The sequence below is a fragment of the Nothoprocta perdicaria genome, unplaced genomic scaffold (genome assembly GCF_003342845.1).
Source record: "Nothoprocta perdicaria isolate Ctin4 unplaced genomic scaffold, notPer1 scaffold_166, whole genome shotgun sequence".
Classification (NCBI taxonomy): domain Eukaryota; kingdom Metazoa; phylum Chordata; class Aves; order Tinamiformes; family Tinamidae; genus Nothoprocta; species Nothoprocta perdicaria.
This window is the reverse complement of record NW_020454827.1, coordinates 661,878-680,365: the sequence shown is the minus strand read 5'-3', so window position 1 is coordinate 680,365 and position 18,488 is coordinate 661,878. Positions and strand designations below refer to the sequence as shown.

General features: G+C 46.1%; 1 protein-coding gene across 3 annotated transcripts in view; it reads right to left on the bottom strand.

The window, feature by feature from the left end:
- The window catches only part of FBXW11 (F-box and WD repeat domain containing 11), a 56,953-nt gene extending 38,465 nt beyond the window's left edge, over window positions 1-18,488 (bottom strand). The window contains exons 1-2 of one of the 3 annotated variants that reach the window (XM_026035718.1): window positions 18,409-18,454; window positions 10,993-11,072 (exon numbers count right to left, since the gene is read on the bottom strand). Coding sequence is in view for 2 of the 3 variants with exons in the window: in XM_026035716.1 (XP_025891501.1) it covers window positions 2,989-3,039 (51 nt within the window). In the remaining variant the exon portion in view is untranslated. Of the gene's footprint in view, window positions 1-2,988; window positions 3,055-10,992; window positions 11,073-18,408 lie in introns of those variants that run through there. The other 2 variants (XM_026035717.1, XM_026035716.1) reach the window with 2 other exon arrangements.

Genomic DNA, 18,488 nt, shown 5'->3' with positions numbered 1-18,488 from the left:
TCCCAAGAAGTCAAGAAGGGCACGCAAGAAGCTCAGCAAGTTAAAGTGCACCTTATCAATAAATAAAGAGAAGGTTAAACTCTTCTCCTCTGGGCCCTAGTTCAGCAGCAATARTGCTGAGATTTCTTCTTGCTAAGAGAAAGTTTCCTTTGCAGGTAATATTATCCTACAAAATGAACACTAAGACACTAATGCTTCATAACTCCACTTGTTATTGGAAAACAAAGTTCCTCTGAACAGTAATAAATTATGTATCAGGCCGTTTAAAAAGCTTTTAAGATTGCATTTTTGTGCAGACAGCTTCCAGTTATGGAAAGTAAATCAATATGCTGGTATTTTATCCACGAGCAGGAAGGATAGTGGCAAGATCTGAGCTTTCCTAGGGCCTCCTGGCACCAGGGTGGGATGCAGGGCAAGGCCAGATCACCACTGCRGGATGAGCCAGGCGGAAACCCTCAGGAAGGGGCTGCCAGCGGGAAGGTCCGGAGGGGCCGGGGCTCTTGGCGGCACCGCGGGCATGGGAACACCAGGCGCCCGGCAAGGAGACTGTGGCGCCGCAGAGCACGAGCTAAACACGGCCAGGCTGAGCATCTTCAATGCAATTAACTGAAAAAGAGGAAAAACACCACAGGGGGGAACTCCAAAATTGAGCCATTTTGGACAAGACACACTTTGGACAAGACACATTTTTTTTAAATGCTCTGGAAAAGGGCTAAGATGCAATAAAAGCTTCCTGTAGGAATTCTGCTCCAAAGTTAGGGCTTTGCCYGGCTTCATTCTGGTCTAAGCACTAGTTGTTCCACGTGCACAAGGCCAAGAGGGAGTCACACTTCATGCAGCACTGAACCAAAGGGCTCCATGATTTCCCCTCTGTCCCCCACGAACCACCCTTGCTTTGCTCAAACGTGTGTCAGGGACCAAAGACCTGTTGAGTACATGAGTCCTGCCTGGCTTTATGGGCGGATCCACAGCTGGGAAAGCAACGAAGGGCATCAGCATGTCAGAAAACAAAAGATAAATAGGGCTCTGTGTGTGTCGGGGGGAACAGCTGCCATCGCTTCCATTTTCAGGTTCCCTTTAGAGCAGTATCCGAGTTACAGGCCTGAAAGAAGAACCGCAAAGGGAGGAACAATCCACACGTGCTTCTAAAAGGGTCACAAAGCCCTTCCTCCTGCTTGCAGCTCTCCCAAGCCCGACCCAAAGGGGCACCACTCGCTCCCGAAACCTCCCCAAGGGCTCTGCTCCAGAGGGACTCCATCCCTCCAGGACGCTGTCCAGGCAGGAGAGGCTGCTCAGCAGTGAYGCCTGGGACCTGCAGCATGTGGAGAGGGGAAGCTGCTGGCAGCAATCCCACTTCAAAGTCATTCCTGCGACCTGGAAACTGAGATGACTCCCACAGCAAGGTGCTTACTCTTATTTGTACACTCTTAATCATCACTGATAGATAGTAAAAAATACCCTGGGAGCTTTATTGCTACATACAGCAAACAGGTGCCCGGAGGGACAGGGAGGGCAAAGCTGAGTTTTCCTTAAAGCCAAAAGACCTGTCATAACTCCTGCAAACAACAGACACCCCTGTGTTTGAGTAACCCTCCAATGTGACACATCTCCCGACGTAACAGCTTCATTAGCCTTGCTTTTTCAATTGTTCATCTGCAACACCTGTTCAATCATGCTTCCCATCTCCTGTGTGCRCTCACTGACATATTGTTTGGGATTTTATACTGGAATTAATATATAGAAACTCAGAATGTGATGTCTCCTGCACAAACCACACTTGCAAGACAGAACTGCAAAACTGTCTGTATTCTCCAAGGGCCAAACCGTGTAACGACAAATCCAAAGACGATGGAGAAAGGAGGTAAGAAAATTAACCCCAAAAGCCAAGGAGTCCAGCTCTGCAAGAGCTTTTTGCAGGCTGTGCGCTACCCGGCCACTTTCTGCACTAGGATGTTCATGTTCTCCCACATCTGACCTGAAGATTTCAAACACAAGTCAGTTTGCTGAAGTTCTCATTCACAAAAGCAACTGCTTCCAAGCACTCGGTCTGCCCACGGGAGAGGCTGAACCACAGCTACTGCGTTAGAAAAGATAACATTATTAAATAGCAAATCACATTCTGTTAGAAACATCACATTCTGAAACAGCTCAGSAAGGACCACAGCTCTACATCTATTTATTTCACCTGCTCTACATCTATTTTCCACACCAAGTACCCTGGGGGGAATTCAACAGTGTTCACTGGAATAAACCCCTCCCTTGTATAAGATACATTTTTCAATCCCACCCTCAGCAGGAAAGAGATAGAAATTATTGTCCCATCTGTTGACTGGGCAGGCTCAGCTTACCCAGGTTACTAGAAGAAAACAGCAGAAAGGAAACTTGTGATTTAGCAGCCTTCAAATCCCCATCCCTAGCTCTGGAGCTTTTAAGCTAAGCTAACAGCATCTCACAAAGGCACAGGCTAACTCGGGGGCATTCAAATATGTGCAAGGGCTGCAATATAATACTATAACCAGGAGCACACACTTAGTGACAAAAATGAAAATAAAACGCTTATCCTTTCGACAGGAAATCACAAAATGGGCTAGTCAGTTCATTGCAATTAAGAGAAATGGCAGAGCTCATTAGGCTATATAAATATATATTAAATTAGACAAGAAAGCAAAACATAGCAGGCAACATGCACAACTAGGCTACTTATATCACAACTGGAGTAAACAGGCAGTGAAACAGAACAGCTCCGGGCAGCCCTCCCACCGAGCAGAAGCTCTGCAGCGGCTCTCGGGCCTCCCTCCCGCGACACTGTCAAGCAGGAGAGGCCAGAAAAGAGTAAAATAAAGGAGGCAGAAAAGGAAAAAAAAAAAAAAAAGAAAAAAAAAATCAAAACACATTTAGCAGACTTTAACAGTTCGATTTAAACGAGAGCCCTGAGCGTTTAACAAAGTTCAACAGCATAACATTTACAACAAGAAAGAAGAAAGGCACCTGGAGACATCTGACACTGGGCATGCTCTGCAGGCATCTCAGTGCGCACATGCTCTCTACCAGGTTGGAGCAGCCTAGCCACAAAGACCTTGGCACAGAACACTGCAGGGTGACAAAAAGGAAGGAAGAGAAGAAGCAGTTAGATGCCACAACAAATCACTTCAGGCAGGCAACTCGTTAGTACGTTCCCGTGGGCTGGGAGAGGCACACAGGGCCGCCGAGGGGAGCGCAAGGCCCTGCCGGGAAGGTGTCCCGTGGCTCGGGGACACCCACGGACCCGTCCAGACCAACAGGCCCGGCCCAGGCGGCTCCCTGGGGCTTCAGCTTCGCCCGCAAAGAGGTGCTGGCACAGCGGGCGCTTTGGCGGCGGCCCCTCGGGCGGTGAGGCCTTGTCGCCCCTTGGGGCAGGCTCTGGAGCTCGCAGGCTACACGTCGGGCCGCTGATGCTGCGCCCCAAAAAGCAGCACCTTTAACAGGGAAAGCCTTTTCATGAGGGGAAAGTAGCCTAAATATTTTCAGTCGCACGTCCCCCAAAAGCCACGCTGTCCCCTAGTGATGTTTATTACTCAGAGCACCAGAGGGGAGAAGGAGCCGGGTTAAGGGCGGGCTCCAACTTGCTGACACAGGAAGTTAGGAAAAGTTTGGAAATCTAATGGGAAGATGTGTGGAGAAGACAGAGTCCCAGACCCTGGAGGGCTCTGTGATCCTACCCCACRGGTCCCCTCACGGCCACATTAGTCACTAGGGGAGGTCAAATGCAAAAGATCCCTTCTCCCACAGTGAAGTAGGACATACCACCAGCTCTGAAATTTGGTATTTTAATATCGTCACTTCTATTTTCAGCTTTYAATATTGTTGAAATTTGGGTACAACAAATACCAAAACAGGGAGAGAGGGAGGGAGGGAGAGGGAGGGAGGGAGAGCCACACATATCAGAGTTAAAAGTAGAACAAGCACAGGAGAGGACCCAGGGAAAGCATTTATTGCACCAGGACTATAGGGAAGGGGCCACAACCAGAGTAACCCATGAGGTTAAAATCTCTATTTCAAACATTGGGAATAAAACCAAGAGAGCTCCAGGTTTTCACCCATTGCTAAGGAGAAATGAGAAAGCAAAATGAGGAAGGGAATGATCCTAGCGGCACCAAAGGGGGAAGAAATCACACACGGCTGCCCCCTCTGCTGATCCTGTAGGAGGCTGCAAGTAAACAGGGATGTCTGGGGTCATGTACTTCAATGCAACGAAGAGCTGCACACACTTCAAGCAGAGGTGCATCAATATCCATGCTAAATTGCATTAATTTTTCCTTCCCTTTGCCTTAATTAGGCAATCTTGCATTATTAAAGGATTCATCTTTTAAGTTTGGAGAAGCATCATTTCTCACTCAGGTCCCAAGTCATTAAGCTGGCTGCCTTGCAGGAGTTGATTTTGACTCTCCCCCACACACACTTCAATTTTAATTTAGAAGTGCGGTATTGATATTAGAGGAACTTTCTTAATTTCAACAGATTCCACAAATATCTTTGATATTACTACGGAGAGGCAGATTTTTAAATTTTTTTTCAACCAGGAATGCTAGAAGAACAAAAATACATTTATATCTCTGGTGCATTTTTGAGAAAAAAAATGCATATAACGAGGATATTCTCTTTATTATGTACTTCACTATTCGACCAATTTGGGGCACTATTTGAATGGCGGTTCCACAACACTGAACCAAAATTCAGTGCATCTCTGCGGATATTTGGTAAAGCCCAAGCAAGTTTTTGCTTCGCAAACATCTTCAAAAATTCCAATTTGCTTCAGTTCAAAAAGACAAATTTTGCTCACATCACTAAGCAGAAATTYGGGAAACAAAAAATCATTGGCCAAGAAGTGTAACAACTTGGTCCCCTTAGAGCTTAAAATAAGCCATGCAAAATCATGTGTATAATGAATCTATACCTAAAACCTTCCCACTTACTTGCTCAGACCGCAGTTGGACTTGAGGGCTCTACAAACTATAACTGGTTATAACTGGTTTTAGGGCCTACTTTAAGTAAGCTCAATATAAAGAACCTAAGAGAAATAATGGGTAACTTRAGAGCACTTTTTTAATACACTTCAAAAGATACTACGGAAAGAAGTCATTCCCATGCCACGTTTAAGCCACAAAAAGCTTTTCCATGGTGTTACGAAACTCCGAGGGAAAGGATTTTATAAAACCATGCGACACAACTGCAGTGGCACTGCCAAGCTACAACTTTAAATCTTGCATTCTGCTGCCCCCCAAAACAGGAACGTGCAAATGTTCGTGTGCTTCGCTGCCAGGCTGTTTCTTGACCCTGCCTGAACGGGAGCTGCTCGTCATAAATGTTTAATTGTCGAATAACGATAGTCTCAACCCAGGCTCGCGCCTTCCTGGTTCCCTTGTGGGGAGGGAGGGATCGTAGGGAGTTGGAACAGCATGGAGCAAAGACTGGGAAAGGGGAAAGGAACAGAAAAGCAGCCTCTGGACGAAGGCTCCCTAGGCAGCTTCAGTCGAGTCGCCAGCGCAGCAGCTACCAACAAAGCGGGGGACAAACAYCTTTGTCATCTCGGAGAAAACCACCTAATTGGGGAAAACAATTAAAAATAAAAGGRAAAAAAGCTTTAGGAAGTCAATACTTAGGCAGTTTGAAGTGACTTTCCCTCAGACACTCAACACTATTGGCTGTCCTGTGCCCAACCGGGCTGGYGACAACGGCTGCGGTTGAATCCACGTACCGAACAGCTCCTGTCCAAAGCCATGCTGCAGATGTCCATAAAGGTTGGATATCTACCCTTTGGATATCCACAAAGCCTGGAAATGCTACGGGCTTTAACCAGCTCAATGGAGATCTTCCCCACCTAGTTCATTTAAATATGTTATTTGGGAGGAGAGGCCAAACCGAAGGATGGAACTGCCCGTGGTCGGAACAAGGACGGAATGAGAGCCAAGGAATAAAAACAACTGCAGAAACTATTCTGCTGACCTTAGATGCCTCACGAGAGGATAACACACTTATTAGGTGATAACTTGTTATTCTATAAAAAGCATCGCTTGGGTCTCCTAACCTCAGGAACTGCATTTCCAGATTTAAGTTTCSATCTTAAATGGCAAATCCTGGGAACCTCTGCAAGTGTTTGCTAGCTCASAACACCACGTAGAGTTCCACATGGTATCAGCAAAAAGAATAACTTCTGTCTTCAGTGCCAGATGCTAAGAAATTATTTAATGAAAGTTAAAATATGGGGCAGTGCTCCTACCTGCAGTAAGTGACAGACTGGTCACTAATTTCCTTTAGGGCGGAGGTAGGAAGCCTACTTTCTGCATTCTGCAAGTAACTTTTGGCTTAGCTGCCTCCAAAACCAGGAATTACCTCCAAGCAGAACAGTGATGGAAATATTACAGTGTTAATTGTTAAGAATATCAACACTTGCATTACCAGAAGTCTGATTCCTCGAAGGTTTTTCGAGTGCTAAAATCCTGGCGTTGGGACTTCTCCACCAAAACTACACAAATTTTACCTCAGCAAGATAATGCAAGGAAACCAAATTCAGTAGTATGCTTGGAGCTTGAAAAATTCTGTTATTAAAGCAAACGGCCACCATCATTTTGTAAATGAGTTTCTAGAKAGAGATCAATATTTTTTTTGAGAGGGAAGGGGAAAAGGAGGGAAGGGAAAATCTACAACCGAAGAAAAATACAATAAAACAAATGAAGAATCTAACTCATTTAACTTCTCAAATACCACTGTAATCCAATCAATCCAGTCTTTCCATAAAGACTTTTTCGCTTATGCAATCTACAATAAAAGAAAAAAATGCAATTAGGCATAAGAGTCTAACCARCCATTCAGACTTAGAAATCCTGGAGCCTCAAATGCTTTTCCCAACTGCCTCCTGGCAGCAAAGCAGCTCCTCACAAAGCCGAGTTACGGCCTGGCTTTCCAGAGAACGAGGAGTTTCAGATTGGCAAAATCAAGTGTAACTGAAAATTTTAAGCCCTCATTCTGAATTTGCTTCGTGTTTCAGCTTTAAGAAGCTAATGGGCTCTTTGGCACTGAATTTACTGTTCAGTTCGCTTTGTTTCGGGTCTGCTCCCATATAGCTGATACTTCCACTGTTCCTTTTTTCTTTTCTATTAGCATTTACTACAGAAAACTGGAGATCCACAGCGGGGACTTGGGCTGTATGTGGGAAGGGCAGAGCCATCTCCTGGTAGCTCAGATTTAAGGCTGCAAAATGGGGCAATCTGCAAAGCCAACCCACTTCGGGACAGCCTCACTATGAAAGCAGCATGACCACTGGTCAACTGGAACATTAAGTTCTGATCTTCCCAAAATAAAAAACAAATCGATAAGCAGGCATTAGCCCCAACAAGGTGAAAAGGCTGTAAACCAGCACCACTGTCCAAAGGCCATCAGGCTGATTGTGCACTGAGCAGGGAGTTGCTGCTGGAGCACAAGCCTCTCTGCTAGATGGGAGAGCACCTGGATCTTACCTGGCACTTCTGTGCACGTCCACGTGCACAGGCCACAAACACGGCATRTTCCACAAGGGGCACCCTCGCTGCGCTGGGCCTGGCACCGAGCACCTCTGCTGAGGAGCTCTGCAAGCCAAATAATTTATGGCTGACCAAGAGCAGCACTTGGGTCCCTTCCTTTTTGCATTTCCAAGTTGTCTCTTGAGATGTGCAGCATATTCACACGCTCCATGCAAGTCTGTTTGAACCAGTGGCACCACATCTAGCTTTTCCCCCCTCCAAATGCAATCGCATACACAGACCTGASTGACCACTTTGGAAGGCATCGTTCTTGCAAAGTGTTATCAAAAGGCAGCAGGTTTCACAGGCTTGTTAAGCTTTAAGAAGGGCTACATTCAAGTCAGAAAAGTTTGTCTTTAGAGAAACAATTCATTCTTTTAATTTATTCTTCAGTTTTGCTGCATGCGCTGAATTACCAACGTAAAATACATTTCCCAAAGATAAGTACTAGCAGCAGAGCAAAATGCCCTAGAAAAAAAATTAGGTAAATGAAAAACAAAATTAGATAATTCAASGAAAATCTGTTCCATGATGCCTCCTCCAAGCTGTCACTGCGGGTCTGCACACAAGCTTCCTGCATTTGGGGAGAGAACAGGGGATTTGAAGCAAGACAAATGAGAAATCAGTTCATCAAACCAGTTCTCCTCATTACCACTTGGTTCTTCTACACAGGACACTGAATTCCCAGGAGGATGATCAATAATGCAGTCCCATGCTGCTCCTGGAGATCAAAGAATGGTTGCTACAGCAAAATAAGTGGTGCAAAAGGAACAGGGGTTCRGGAGAAAAAGATTATTAACGCTTTCCTTGAATAAAGGAACAATCTTACTCCGTTATAATTTACTCCTCTGGATAAGGCTGAGATGCAGTATCACCTTTTCAGGAGGATACAAGAGAAGGGGGATTTTCTCTAGGGCAAAATCCTAACACATTCCCATCCAAGTCATTCGGTGCTACCTGAGATCAATCTGAATTTCCCCAGACCCACAGCATCTTCACCAGCCTTYGCTCCCTCCATGTGCATAGCTCCGAACCACTACACTTTTAGAGSCTTAAAACCCTGCCAGTCCTTCCTGCATTAACAGATCCCCCTTCACACAGCAATGGCCCTTTGAGGGGCACAGTCCTCCCCGTCCTCTAAGGTAACAGAGCCCAGGGGCTCGCGCGCGGCTGAAGGCAGCAGCACACCCAAAACCCAGTGCCAAGGCTGCCGAGGCACCTGCAACGGCTCACGGGAACAGCAGAAATCAAGTGAAAAGTTCAACACACAGAGGAAAAGAGGGGCTGAAAACCCCATTAACACATTCAGAGTTGACTCAAATTCTTCTCTGTGTTAACTTTGAGGGCTTGTTATCTAACACACTACCAGGATCTAAAAATCTCATCCAAAATCTACATGCAGCGGACTTTAATTGGGCCACATTTGTCGAGATAAAGTCTGGGTTACTGGTACATAATGAAATATTAAATTCATATCCAGGGTTTTCATTCCACGGGAACTTAAGGAAGCATTTCTTCACTGTGAGGGTGACAAAGCACTGGAACAGGCTGCCCAGAGAGGTTGCAGAGTCTCCTTCTTTGGAGATCTTTAAAACCCGCTTGGATGCAGCCCTGTGCCACGTGCTCTAGGTGACCCTGTGTGTGCAGGGGGGTTGGACTCGATGACCTCTGAGGTCCCTTCCAACCTTCGGCATTCTATGATTCTATGATTTCAAAGACTGCAGAGGACTATTTAAATAGCCTTTGAAAGTAGCCTTATATTTTACCTAAAAAAAGAACTAAAGAGTTTTACAAAGCCTGGACCAGGACTAAGCCTGCATGCACTTGCACTCAAGCTCAGCTTAACATTACTACGGCTTTCCATAGGACCGTCTCATGTTTCAGAATGAACAGTTATAATATTTAATATCATGATATTGGCTAACTTGAGTACACAGTTAAGCTTCCCCTTTTTCTGCCTGTATTTTAAATTATTTCCTCGTTTCAGTTTTCATTGTTAAAAATGTCAGGTTCACTTCTGATTCCCCATTCCCTCATTTTGAGGGTGGCCAGTGCAGAACAGCCAGTATTCTGCAAGGTTTTGTTTCGCAGGGAAGCTCCAAGGGCGGGAGCAGCCTGACTGGTATGTGGGACAAATTCAAGCTGATAACGAGAAGACGCGTCAAGGAGTATGTCAGACTGAAGTTACTGAGCATTTCCCTCCGACTTCCACCATTGAAAGCACTGAATTTTACTTAGAAAAAACAGGCCCAAGATCTTTCCACATAACCAAGTACAACTCACATAGCCCCAAAATCAAGCCAGGAAACAACACTGGCCTAAGGATAACTCATTTTATATATTTGTTAATTAAACTCGAGTACGATTTCGGCAAAACAAAAACAGACTAGCAAAACAGATGCACAGCTAAAACAATACATATTACCAACACCRCCTAGGAGAGCTTCTTCCACAGCGTATTAAAAAGATGGATGCCTTAAGAGTTGGTTTAATAGCTGTCTACAAAGGAATGCGCAAGACTCAAGCAGCTTAGTGGTATTATTATCAAGAGGAGCTGTGCAGGCAGACCCGCTGCAGCCTAGGAGAACCTCAGAAACGAGGTGACAAGCTGGTTAAAGCTCTAACTTGCAAGGAAGCCGGGTGGTAGGAGAGGTTCAGGGCTCAAATTCACCCTGACACTCGAGGCAAGTCTTGGTGAAACAGTCCTTCCTTCCCAATGCCCAYGGATACCTTACAAATTTGTTTTCAAGATAATGTATCACAGCCTGCTCCAGCCATTCCCAACCCTCAAAGTCCCACGATGGAGATGACTCCAAAGAGACATGCTMCTCTGGAATAACCCTGCTATAACCCTAAAGAAAACGTGCCTTGCCTCTGGCCTGCGTGGGTTTTGAAGGCAAATAAAAGGGGAGTTTTAAGCTGCAAGCTGGTTAAGGATTTAAAAGGCTGACTCCAAGTGCTGCCCACCATAGAAATTTAAAYGTCATTTCAACAGGATAGCGCTGGAATCTGCAATACAAACAAGTGGAGAAAGCTCTCTGCAGTTTTGATGAAGTCATGAGAAAAAGGCAGCGGTGAATCAGAGCAGAAGGCTATGGCTTTTCTGAACTCCACTGAGAAGATCCAAGTCACCCCACAGACTCCCTTCTCCTCGTGGAAGTGAGAACCACATGGCACTTGCTGTGTGCCCCCGTACCTGGAGATATCGCTTGCTGGCTCCACGGGAGGCAAGTTCACCGCGTGGTCCTAGAACTACCTGGCAGGTTAGACCTGAAATTTCCTAGCAAAGCCCACATGTGTGACTGAATTTGCTCTTTCTTACCCTAACCTCACATCAGCGGCTACCTTGGTGCGCTCTACCCCGTGGGGCACGCGAAGCAGTTAAGCGAGGTACTGAATGCGCAGACAAACTCAACTAAGCAGAAGCAGCAAGAGAGAGTACAGGGTGGCTTCTTACCTGAAACTTTGTTTCTGGGCTTCAGATCCACCAATCCAGAATGAAAGGGGATTCGAATGGGGTTTCCTTCTCAGACTTGTCTGTTAAAAGAGAGCAGCCGATCATCTTCAGCTTGAAGCATCTACTTCTTGCTTGAATGAGTCCCCCAGTACGTATTCCTACTGCTGGGTGGGAGACAAGGCAGCCTAGGGACCCTCACCAGGGCAACAGCCACTAAACTAGCGGGATTGGTGGATCTAAGACAAAGAAACTCATTTACAGACAAGAAATCGCTCCTTCCCGYGGCCTGGATCAGGCAACCCAGCACAAACGCTCCGGGGAAGAGCTCGCTCTGCACAGGGATTAGAATGGACAAGAAGGAATTACAGGCTAAACCACAGAGCGACTGCTGAAGCTCCAACCGCTGCCTTCAACATGCACCACCGCCTGCCAGGTGCTAACACACAGGTTCTCAAAACACTTTCACAGCACACAGGTCTGCTAACTCAGCCACATGCACATCCCGGAGCGCTTCACTGAGGTTACTATCAACCTTCTTCCCAGCTCCGGCCAATCCAACTTTCCTCACGTACCAGYAGCACCAAGATGCAACCTTCAAGATACTTTATGATTCAAAAGATGCAAAACCTCACTATATTTTCACTATCTCTGAAAAAAAAAATCTAGAAATAGGAGAGTAAGATAAGGCACATTGGTCCTGATGGAATGGGAAACATTATTCCTTACTCTCTGGTGAAGATGAAAAAGGACTTCATGCAGCTCTTTCAGTAGCACGACGGGGTATAAAAATGACTCAATTAGTTGAAATGAAGTAAACTGAACAGTAGTATCTTAGAGTGGATGAGTCTGCAGAAAGCTCATGCATCCAACAGAATGATGGAAACACATCACAGAGACTAGAGCCATCAAAAAGTTGGCTATAAAGCCTAGAAAATATTAGGGAAAATGGCCAGAAACAGTGCTGTGCTCTCGAGCAGAATTCTGTCAGATCCACAGCAGAAACGCCACCGCTTTCTCTCACGCTTCCCCTTTCCTCACGAGCCTCTCCTGAAAATGAATTGAGTGGTTTTTCATGCCCCGCKTATCAAAACTCTAGCACAGACGGGGATGGCAGAAGCTGCGGCGATTCACGGCGAGGGCAGCCAGCTCTGCGGCTGGCCGGGCTGCCGGAGGCCGGGAGCAGCTACCTCGGGGGCTGATTTTGTGCTTATCAAGAGTAAATTAATATTCTGTTCCGGAAGCGCGTCTCAAGGATGAAGCGGTGCCCGAGCTTGGAGCGCCCGAGCTTGGAGCGCCCCAGCTACGACTCAGGAGGCTGCCAAGGAAAGCGAGAGGATGTCCAGGCGCRTGACTCAGAAGTACAGCCACCCAGCTCAGCAACAAGACCGCTAAGAATGATAGAAATGACCCGATTTGCTGAGTAACAGAGCCAGGGAGATGCTAGGAGAGGCACTTCACCATGAGGGCCTTCCTTCAAGTTACTTGGGAGCGTTACAACCCAGAGCTGATTTTCCTCTTGCGGAGGAGTGGAGTGATGGAGACTACTTGAATACCAAGTTTCCCCRATTAGCCCTTTGCTGTCCAGATAGAACTTCTTCAAAAGCATCTCTAGTAGCTACAAGCTGGAATTCCAAGTTAGCGGGTTTTGAAAACTYGGCCAACAGATTCTGAACACAGATTGTCACAAAGCAGCACGTATTTTCTCTAGACATGACGGAAAGGTGGTCACCAGGCAGGCCATCTCCACACACAAACATGCACCTCAGGGAAAGACACACAAGTTGACACCTTATTTTGCACCAAAACTCAATATAGAAGAACCCTTCAACAACTCAGAAGCGTCACACGATTTGTTAAGCCGCACATGCAGCTGTCCTGCTTCTCCAAGCCACTGAACGAACAAAATTCTGCAACTCTGTCTCAGCTAAAAACYGACCCCAGCCACTGTTCACGGTTCACACGGAGCACATTGGTCTCTAGCCCCAGCAGTGGTACCTACCCAGACCCCACCATCCAGGGCTCTATTTGTACAAAGCTGAGCTTTTCTTTGAGCCCCAAGGAAAGCTTCAGGGTTTCAGGGCAGGTAGAAGCACAAGGATGCAGCTTCCTGGGGGGCTTTGCATTAAGAAAGCAGGGAAAAAGCAACATGCATTTTTATTTAGCCTGAATGAGAAGCAAATTAAGGTTTCAAAAAGAGACGGGGCTTTTTGCTAGGTGACACATAAGAAAGAGCGAGTTACGTTTTGCTGTATCTGGTCCGTACTACTCACACTGGGAAGCATGTAAAAAGTAGCACGGGAAGATGGAGTGGGTTGTCAAATGTCACACCATGGAGGGCTACATACACCCATGCGCTCGGGAAGGACGGGATTTTCCAGGAGGGGATTTTCACTGAACGATAAAGCGCTATCAATACCCCACAATCAAACTGAAAAAAAAAAATACATCAGATTATATGACAACATAAACAGCGGCATTAGTGCAAAGAAAACACCACAGAAAATAAAGGCAGAATGTAAGTATTGCTATTAATCAGCATTAGTCTAAATCACTCGTTTAAATCTCATTTCCCTCCCATTTCCCCCTTTAGAAAGTAAAAGACTTGCCACAGAACAGCCTTCTTCCAACCACAGCCTCTTGCTCTCTCCCACACAGCCCTCTTCTCCTTGGCACACCCGCTGCAACCTCCATTCCCTCCTCAGCCTGGAAAGCCTGCGCTCCTGCCTGAGCTCTCCAAGCCACAGAGCAAGYGGGGCCTGAAAGCGTCAAAGCAGCAATGACCTCTAACTCCAGCAGCAATAAAAGGGAATGCGCTGCAGGACAAGCAGCGAAGGTGTTTTAGAAAACACACATGAAACGCAAAGATACAGCCAGCCTTTAAATAACACCCCTGGTGTCTCTAAGGGTGCAGCTTATAAGGAGTCAGGTTAGTTGGCTTGGATAAGGAGCAGTGCTTATTGGGGACCTGAAAACGGCAGYATTCACAGCTCTGCTCAAGGGAAACACGGTCAAGAGGCTCTGAAACGCTGACAAGGCCAAGGTGTGTTTTGCAGCAGGATCCAGGAGCACAATTCAGGACCTTACGGCCCCACCACAGTGCCCTGCAACTATCCAGCAGCTCACAGGCTCTAATGTGGATTTTTTCAGGCCATAGGATGATTTGCTGCAGCTTGCTTGCTCAGCACGATTGCAAAAGCTGGAGAAATTAGTAATCTGTGAAAACTTAACAGTGAGGCAAAGATCTCAGCATCTCTACCAAGATTTCAAAAACCTCTGGCAAAACCTTTGGTCTCACGAAGAAGCCGTAAGCTTCCTCCATTAAGTAACCAAAAGCAATTTAATTTCACATTTTTCCTTCCAAATGGAGCATCTGCAGTTTTTCTTCATCTGTCCAAGCTGATGGCTGCTGCCATAATAACGGCCAGGCAGTGTTTCAGATTTTTAATTTGTATCCTCTGTTCTGCATCTTTATATTCTCTATGTCCCCTCCCAGTCCCATTTTCTGGCCGCTTCCACTAACCCCTCCCCAAAGGGGCAGCTCTCCGCACTCCTGTCCACTTCCCTCATTTCATCACCCTTCTGCTGGCTCAGAGCTCGCTTGTCTCGTTCGATTCGTGTTCTTATGCTCTTCCTTCCCATTTTTCTGCACCGCTGCCAAAGTCGCAGCAATCCCATCTCTTCAGAGCCCCGTTCTTCCTCTTACAGGCACCGCTGAAGTGGGACTGTCAGTGTGACAGCCCCTGTGGCAGCGCAGATCCGACCTCCCCAGCCCCAAAGTCTCTTCTGCACCTTCCTACCAGCCACTTTGCTCTTCAGTTCCCACCTTSTCAGATTCCCACTCCAGCCATTTTGCCTTTTTTTTTCCCCCCTTGGTATGAAATTATCCAGCATCTTAGTGGCAGCACATTTGCACATCTGMTATGCAGCCCTCTGCTCTGCTAATTTAACTACTGAAGGTCACAAAAAGCAACTGCAAAACCAGCTGTTTGTGCTACAAAGCGAGCACAGAGCTTTCCAAACACCTTGTCCTATTTGAGGTTGGATAACAGCTCCCTTGTTCCTGATGCCGATACGATCGTTGTGCATCCGCACTTTTATCACGACAAAAGTAAACTCTCTGAAGAATTATTCCAAAAGCATTTGGAGTACAAACACATACAACCTTCAAATAGAAAAATGAACACAGTGTGAGCGCTTGTCAGCTTTATTCCCAAGCATGGCCTTTCCCCAGCCCCTGTTGCACTGAATTTAACCCGCCACGTCTGCAGCACGGGGATCTGCTAGTAGAACTGTGTACACACCGAGGGCACAGGGAAAGACAGATGATGATGAGCTCAGTAAATGGGAATATTAGCACACACTTGGCTTCCTGCTTCAGGAATCACGTCCAATAAGTGCCTGTGGGCACACGGGCGGAGAGGAAAGGATTGGTGTTCAATGCTCTCCCTACATAGCTCACCTCAGAAACACACACCTTTTTATCCTGTTTATAAGGACCGTATTTTCCTGCCTTACGATCCATTCACAAGCACTTTAGCACAAACTCAGGTGCTAGCAATCTCCTAACTTTAAAAGCCTGCTGGTAAAATAAACATATGGTTCAGTGAAGTTGTCGAATAAAGTGAAAAACATTAGGTTTTGAGCGAGTATTCAAGGCAAATGCATACAATGCAGGGGATGCAACTGAGCATTACAGATTTCTTTTTCCACAATTTAGAATTTGTAGGGTTTTTTTTAACTTTTTCTGCAAATCATTGTTGTTGGCACTTCACCCTAAGAAGAAAAGGTTGATTCTTGAAAAGAGCAAAAAGGCAGCAGTTATCCAATTCCACAAAGGAAAATCAAAGCCAGGAAAGAAAGACCTCTATCAATCATTTCAGCTGATCTTCCATCTGTTCCGGATTACCTCATTACTACTCGTTTTCCAATAATTAGCCCATTCACACAAAGCATTTAGCCCAAACTGTGCACGTACTAGGATATGTAATGACCACCCTGATGAAGGTGCTGTTAGTCTAAATCTCTACCTCCCGCAGGCAAAAAATACGTTATATTTCCAGGCCTTGCAGCCTTGCGTTTCCCAAAGTCACTCTACAGGTGATGGGCACCTTGCCTATCGGGACAGAAACCACAGGCAAATGGAAGCCACGAGGCGTCATAACTAGACCGACTGCTCATCACCAAAAACCCTAGCAACACTGTGAAGGCCAGATATATCATTTAGTAAAACCGAAAGATGGTATCTACAATCTTAAACGTGTCTTTTAGGACAGCTTACTTCAGATACAGCTGATTTTTCACATGGCAAATGAAAGCTGCCACTTTGGAACCTGCAAATATTTCACTCGGATTCCAGCTAAACAAAGAACTGTATTATTTCCATCACTGATTTTTCTTTTAATAAAGGCAAACGATCTGTGGAGCTCAGGCAGAGTTTGGAGCTAGAACATGAGGTTCGGAAGCTCTCATGTAATTAGCGTGTTGACATCTTATCTCGCATTTATCAGGTGCTCGGCATTACACTTGCTTTGCACCCAGAACTTCTGCATCAAGCTCTGGCACCTGCATCTACTAGAGCTTCACCTTTGGCATTAGGGGAATTCACCAAGTACCAAAAGTACATAAAATACAGTCTCTTGTATCAGAGAGATATAAAACGTTCACTTTTAGTAAACAAACCTTCTTCCTTACAAAGAGATTCTTAAGCACAGAAGCTAAAGTCCGTCATGGTGAGATCTCCCCTGGTTTAGGTATGTTTGCCACTAGTGTTAACAACTGGTTAACACTAGTTAACTAGTTAACTGAATTTGTACATAGTGCTGAAATCACACTGTCCATAATGCCTCTTTTTCTGTTCTATTTAAACAAGTCTTCAGAAAAATCTCACCTTCTAAAGCACGTAAGATTTCCAAGCCTTTTTGGGTCACATCTTCATTTACAAATGATTCTGAATGAATTTAGTGGAACGCTTCAACTCAAACGCTTCTATGCTTCTAAAAGTTTAAGAGGGAAACTAAATTCAACTACCAGCTACAGTGTTACTAAGTACCCTTTTCTACAGGAAAACTATAAAACACATTACTCTTCCTAWTAACATTTCATATTTAGGAATGAGGTAAAAACATATCTGAAACCTCCTTCTCTAGAATAAATCCCATCTTAATAACCCCAGTATTTGTCCTTCTGCTAACGTTTTCTGAAGGACCAGCTGCAAATAGAGAGCAAACAATTAAAAGCATTCAAGAGTTGTATTTGCTTCGGTTYGTGGGCAACATGGTCATAAATAGAGCAGACTTCTAAAAATGGAGAGCAGTTACAAAGAGACAAGCAAGGAACTTAGAGGAGGCCAATGCACCTTCCAGCCTCAAAGTCTATTTTAGAACCTCATATAACCCACGGCCCTGGTGACCCTCTATCAAAAGAAGGATWAAAAAAAAACACTGGAACTCATTTTATATGTTTGAAATTGAAGACCTCTTTGCTATAAAGGAGCTGTTCTGTAAGAGATGCCTCCAGAGCGGCCAGTAGCCTTAACAGTGCAACCTGCTAACGCTGCAAAGGGCACCAAGTTTTAAGGGCAGGCTCCAGGAATCAATACGGATCAAGAAGGCAGGCTCATTAAGAGTAGTTTTTAAGCCAAGAATCCCAGTGGCTGGAAAACAAAATGAAAGGAATGCCTGATTTGGGGAAAAAAAAAAATACACGCTTTTTGCTTCTTGATAAAAGGCAGCACTCAAAGGAAGCTCAAGTTTTCCAGGGGAGTTTGATTAGCAAAAACTATACTGCCTGGAAAAAATAAAATAAAATAAAAATGTAAAAACCTGATGTCTCTACTGACCTCCACACAGCTTTGCAGAGTGCCTCAAATGCAGCACTGGAGCTTTACATCCAATTCCGCAGGGCCGCACGGAATTTTGCACGGAAAAGCAAACTGAGCTTATGGCAAACGAGCAAGCGAGTGGAAGCTGCTTTTACTTTTTTTTTTTTTTTTTCTCTTTTCCTATGGTTTTCCTCCCTAGCTTCTCCCAGTCCCAAACTTAACTCGATTTTTGCTCCCTGCCCTCCTGCCCGCTCACACAGACCTACGCGCTCCCCACGTTAAACGGCAAACAAAGCAACGGGGGGACAAGGGGAGCGGGAGACGCCGCCGGCCCCGCGGCCTCCAGCCTGGGCCCGAGCCGGGGGCTGCGGGCAGGGAGGCGGCCCGGGGGGCCGGTGGCGCCGGATGCCGCAGCGCCCGGGCCGCCGCACTGGGGTCTGCGCCTCCCCTCGAGCTTCGGGATTTTTTTTTTTTCCTTTTTTTTCTTTTTTAATATAATATTTTCTCTTCCCAGCGCGCGCGGGGATGGCGCCCACGGCCCCTCATGGCGGGCCGCGGTCTTTGTGCGGCGGCGGCCGCGGCGGCGGCGCACTCACCATGAGCTCGATGGTCTTGTCCTCGATCACCGAGTCGGGCTCCATGGCGGCGGGCAGCTGCAGCTCCGCCGGGCGCCCCT